We start from the raw sequence: 6197 nt of genomic DNA, 5'->3' as shown, positions 1-6197 counted from the left end.
GGGGGGGGGGGAGAGAGTTCAAATGACCTATTTCAATAGATTTTTTTTAAATTTGTAAGCCAGTTGGTCAGTGCCACAGAATACTGAAAATGTCCATTTCTGAAGTGTTTTTGCATATGAATCATGTAAGGTTTGATTAAAATGAAGACTCTTAATTGAGTAAGAACATGTTGGAACTTGGCATAGCTCAGGTGGTCTGTGGACCACATCTGAATCGCCCGGTAGTCTACCATATGGTCTCTTAACTTTATCAATCCGAGATTGTCAGTAGAATTAAGAGGCAGATGTGTACTGTTTCAATTAAACACAAGGCCTGACATTTATAGCCCAAGAGCAATATTAGCTCCTGCTAGGCTGCAAAGTATGGATTTTGTTGTTATTTCAAGTTTAAAAAGAATTGTCAAACAGTTTGCAGACCATCAGAAGGAACCCGGTAGGGTGCCTGATTTCCTAATCTACACTTTAAGAAACATTTACTGATACAGGAATACTAGTTTGAAAATAGCCTGAGATTTAATTGTTCTGGGGTTCAGCCTCGGCTTTAGGCCTCTCCAGATGTTTACTTGACGCTAACACAGAAGCTCCACTGGAGGTTACAAGGCTAGGTATACACAGAGATGATGAGCTTAAAAGAACCTGGCTGGTATGGGGTACTTCTTAGAGAGCAAATGTATAATACAATGAAACAAAGCATTAGAAAATAAGGATTCAAGAGAGAGAATTCAAGAGAGAGGAAAAAAGTGAAGGAACCATGTAGCCCTCTCTAAGGGCTGACTCTTAGCCAAAAAGGGAATGGTGGCTGAATGGAGGCCTCCCGGGTCTTGGCAGCGCGGAGGAAACTGAGTCTCAAACCCTTGTCATGTCATTACTCTTAATGATTCAGAAGCAGCAAAAAGCTAATGCCTTTGTGTTCTGGGCTAATGGCTTGGAACATGAATGGAGAATGGATAAAGTCTGCAGGTTTGCAAAGACTATTAAACTCAACACGAATGTTTTCACTTTGGAACCACTTAAAGGGAACAGGAGAAATACAATGGAAGGCTTTAAGCCCAGGATAACAGTAAAACTGTAAAGGGGTTTACTCTCCCATGTCCCCCAGCCCTGCCCAGCTAAAAGCTGGTTTGATGTGCTTGAGACAAGGGCACCTTCTGTGGGAACAATATGGTCCATGGAGTTGGTTGTTCAGCCTATGTTTAACATGCTTTCTGACAGATTTTATTTTTTTGTGTCAAAGCATCACAAAAAATATGAGTGTGAAAAAGTGGCAGTTCAGCACAACGCTTTTGCCAGTGCCTCATTCTGCACAATGGTTATCTGTGCTTGGAGCACAAGGCACCAAGATCAACATTCCATCACTCAGCTAAGACAGTGCACTGTGAACTGCTGCCCAAGTATCTGCCTAGATGCTTCTTATTAGACACAGCAAATGTCATCCTCAAATATTCTCCCTTGACCTTTTCACAAGGAACATACACACACATACACATACACCACACCACACACACAACACACACACACACACACATACATACATACATACATACATATAATGTATTTATAAGGATTCAACACATAAGTTCTCTTTTTTCGTGAACCAGACACCCAGGGACACCTGGTGAACAGCGAATATCTAGATGGCAAGAAACTAAATCTGACCCCTGTATCGAGAGGCACCACCCAGTTCAAGTGAACAAAAGATTCATGGTTTTCTCTTTCTCAAAGAGTTCACTTCTGTTTGTGATCTTCTTTCAGCCGATAGGGGCTTTTAGTTACCAACCCTTATCCTTCTATCTGCTGCTGCCTTGCAGCTGTTTAAAGTTCCTATTGGGCACCGTCATTATCTTGATTTCAATTTAGCCATCAGATCCCTGTGCCCGTATAGACAGTCCGAGCAGAGTCTGCTTTTGCTTTTCAGCTGCTGCTTCTTTCCTTCAGGTAGAGGATTGAGCAACAAAAGAGGAGCCATAGTGTCCTGTCATTAAGGAAATGCGACAGGCCCATCCCATGCCACAAAGGGGCCTTTGTGGGCATGTTTATCTATAGGCTGCTGAAAACCTAGGAAGTCACTTTGTTTGACTGGAGTAAGTAAAATGCTCCAAATGATCTCAAGCCCAGATTTTCTTTCATTCGAAGAAAGAGAGAAAGAAAGAAAAAAGATCAAAGGATGAAAGTATCTCCAAATCTCACGTTCTCCTTTTCTCTGGTGTCACCTCAGTAAAAAGGCATTAAGCAAACAATATGTAATTATTAACCAATGGATTTCTTATGAATGTTTTCAACGATAGACTGCAATGTTCATTTGCCCTTTTGTGCATTTATTTTCCTCCTTTATTTAAGATCAGAAAGCAGTACCATAGGTGAGGTATTCTGGAGAACGTGAAATTAAAGACTACATTACACATCTATGTATCAGAAATCATACAATGTATTGCAAGCATCTATTCTGATGAGTGGATGATTTATGAAACAGTGGTGCCATATACTTGCCTAGAAATCATGGAAAACAGTTGCTTACAATCCAAGTTCCAAAACATCTAGCTGGTAAAAATGTTCTTTTGAGTGAAGAATACTTATTTGTATTTATTCTGTGATTTGTTTGTTTGTTTGTTTGTTTGGTCAGTCATGGGGCTTGAACTCTGGCCCTGGGTTCTTCAGCTCAAGACAGGCATGCTACCACTCGAGCCACAGCACCACTTCTGGTTTTCTGTTGGTTACTGGAGATAAGAGTCTCATGGAGCATCCTGAGTAGCTAGGATTACAGGCATGAGCCACCAGCATCTGGCTCTGTGATTTTTTTTTAACTCAGTACATAGGAGAGGGGGAAACGCCTGATGGAAAAAGTGTAGATTTGGAGTAGAGACACCAATCCCACTGAGAACGTTTGTGTGTGTGTGTGTGTGTGTGTTGTTAAAAGGGTGATTATCTAAGTCTTGAAAGCAAATACCCTAAGTCCTCCAGTTTTGCTTCATTTTTTCATAGTTATTTTTGGCTATTCTAGGTTATTCATGCTTCTATATAAACTTCCAAATCACCTTGCTAAATTCTGCCATACCTGCCAGGATTTTGATTGGAGTTAAATTGAATCTATGGATAGATTTAAGGAAAATGTAATCTTATGAATATTGTTGTCCTAGGCAAGAACACAATTTTTGTTTTGTTTTTTAACAATTCATTTTGATTTTTTGAATTTGTATTGGCATGTTTGACAGTGTATGGAACACATATGTCTTTTTTATTTAACTCTATTTTTTGAGTTTTTAAAAATATATTTTTATTATCTTTAAGTAGTTGTACAAAGTAGCTACCATTCAACAAGTCAATTTATCAATACAATGTATCTTGCTTTGTGTCACTGATTTCACCATTACCCTCTTCCTTCCTAAACCAACCCCCCAATTATTCTTAATTTCATAGGATATGCATTGAATATCACTACTACATTCTCCTCTTTCTCTTTCCTCACTTCATTCTCTAGCTCCCTCCCTTTGACCTTCTCCTACACTTTTCAAGTACCAGTTCTTGGTGTTCATTTTGTTGGACTGTGATTATTCTAAATATTTTTATTCTTAAAAAGTAGTTTTCAATCCTGAAGTATGAACTCAAGGCCTTGTACTTCCTGGGTTAGCAAGCACACTACTACTTGAATCACTGCCTTGACCCATTTAGCCTTATTTGTTTTTCAGACAGAGTCTCATGCTTAAGCCTGGGCTGGTCTGGGCTATGATTCTTCTATTTATGCTTTTCATAAAGCTACAATGACAAGCACACCCCACCATGCTTAACGTTAGTTGGTTGAGATAAAGTCTTATCAAACTTTTTGCTCCAGTTAGTCTAGAACCAAGATGCTCTGGTTCTGTGCCACATGAATAGCTGAGATATAACATGCATGAACCAACACATTTGGCCAATCTTTTCATTTCTGATGCTTTTTAAAAGGGTATTATTATTTAAATTTCATTTTCCAATTGCTAACTGCTAGAATGCAGGAAAAAAACCCCTAAATTTTCTTCTCAAAAGCAGCTCAAACTGTTTTAAAGATAAAGAAATGGAAGACATTAACATGTCTAGATTGGGCCATCTAATTTTCTATCTTAAGAAAGAAAGTAGTATTTCTGATTGAATTCAAAACAAGAGTATGAAGGGGAATGAAAGGCAAGACTGTGAAGTAGATGATTTATCCTGAGACATGAGGTTTTTCATTGAAGGTGTTATAATGAAATAGTTGCCTTAGAACTCTGAACTCACATACTGGGCCTCCACACTCACAGTGTTTTAGGAGAATATGAGGCATTACTGAACTCATGGACTCTCACTGACTATTTAGATATCACCCTTATCACACATCAAAGAAAAGCAGTCAAAGGTACATCTCAGAGATCTTCCTGAATTGGATTTGACTATGTTTTTGCAATTATTGCTATACTTACAGTGATTGAAGGCTTCGTAAGTTCTGTAGCGCTTCTGTGGGTACCTGTCTTAGCTGATTGTTCTGCAGCATACTATGTGTTAAAACAAATGAAGAAAGATGTTAAATAAAATTAACAACAGTTGACCACAAGTTAACAGGCGCTGTCCCAGGTGTCAGAGAAACAGTAGAGCATCAGGCAAAGCAATGGCTCTTGGGGAGCTTAAATTCCCATGGAAGAATGCAGATAATGAAAAGGAAATGAATGTATAACATATGCCAAGGAAAAGTCCTTTGAATAACAAGCAAATCATAGGTTTGGGATAGATGGTAATAGGGTAAAATTTTTATTTTACTTAAAATATTTTTAAGCTATTCTTTTAGAAATTATCCTTAAAGAGTTGAACAAAGGGGTTTTAACTTCATAGGTCAGTTTATGGGTACAATAAATCTTGATCACTGTCACCCCTTCTATCTCTCCCCCCAATCCCATGTGAAAGTTTTATTTTAAAGGTTGTTCAGGGATGGTCTCTTTGAAGAGGAGGTATTTGAATCGATCCAGAGTCAAGTTAAAGAGTAAATCTTGTAAATATCTGAGAAGAGTACTGAGCAAGAGGAAAGAAAAACTGCCAACAGCTTGACTCATTAAAGGAACAGCATTGACTGAGGGGAGAATGAGAGAGAACCCTAGACGGTTCCCACAGGGCTTGAAGACATGATACAGTTTTAAGTTTGATGAGAAGTTTATTTAATGATTAAAAAAATCTTTCATTAGCATACCATCAATGGGCAAGGAGTTTTATTATGACATTTCCACAGATGAATTTTATGTACCTCATCAAACTCACCCTCTCCGCCATTCTCATCTCTCTCACTCATTAAAACAAGTTAAGTGTGTTTCATTGTTATATTTTCACATGTACATATATGTAAGGGTGTTTGATAATATTCTTCTTTTATTCTCTCTGTCTTCCTTGCTCCTGCTTGTATCTGCCCCCAACAAAACTTATTTACTTTCCTGCCATATGTGTGTGTGTATTTTAGCATATGCTACTTGTAAAAAGGAGTTTCACCATAGTATTTCCCATGTATTATATAAATTTTAGTAAGACTAGACTTTTTCTCCATCTCCTTTATCCTCTACTGTTTTTCAGCTAGCTTTCTCCTCCTCCCCTTCCTCCTCCTCCTCCTTTCAGTCCTGGGGCTTGAAAACTTTGGGCCTGGGAGCTGTTCCTGGGCTCTTTTTGCTCAAGACTAGCACTTTACTACTTGAGCCACTGGGCCACTTCTGGCTTTTTCTGTGACTAAGTGGAGATATGAATCTTGACCCTGCCTGGACTGGCTCTGAACTGTGATCCTCAGATCTCAGCCTCTTGAGTTGCTAGGATTACAGGTGTGACTCACCAGCACCTAGCTTGTTCTTCGGCTTTAAATGAATTTCCTTGTGCATCTTCATAAATAAACTCAAGGTATTCTGTTATTATTCATTCTTCATGTTTCTCTTTTCCTCTCCCACTCATCTTTTACATAGCTCCACAGTCATAATTATGTTATACATATGCATATGTAAATCATATATATAGACATCTATCTATGTGTGTATAAATTACCTATCTGTATATGGATGTATACATTTTAGGTATATACTCTAGAAATAAGCAAAAGTATGCATTTAGCTTTTTGAATTTGGCTTATCTTGTTCAACATGATGACCTCCAGTTCCCCGCAAATAATGATTTAATTTTTCTCTGTAACTGAGTAATATTTCATGCTATACATGTATCATTTTCTT

General features: G+C 38.2%; 1 protein-coding gene across 3 annotated transcripts in view; it reads right to left on the bottom strand.

Moving 5' to 3' along the window:
- Nucleotides 1–6197, bottom strand: part of Lgr5 (leucine-rich repeat containing G protein-coupled receptor 5) — a 121305-nt gene that overhangs the window by 41202 nt on the left and 73906 nt on the right. For all 3 annotated transcript variants that reach the window (XM_013019432.1, XM_013019441.1, XM_013019451.1), the window contains exon 4: nucleotides 4428–4499. In XM_013019432.1, coding sequence (XP_012874886.1) covers nucleotides 4428–4499 — 72 coding nt within the window. The remainder of the gene's footprint in view (nucleotides 1–4427; nucleotides 4500–6197) is intronic.

This window comes from Dipodomys ordii, unplaced genomic scaffold, assembly GCF_000151885.1.
Source record: "Dipodomys ordii isolate 6190 unplaced genomic scaffold, Dord_2.0 Scaffold3, whole genome shotgun sequence".
NCBI lineage: Eukaryota > Metazoa > Chordata > Mammalia > Rodentia > Heteromyidae > Dipodomys > Dipodomys ordii.
The sequence above is the reverse complement of the archived record's forward strand: the minus strand, read 5'-3'. Positions and strand labels throughout refer to the sequence as shown.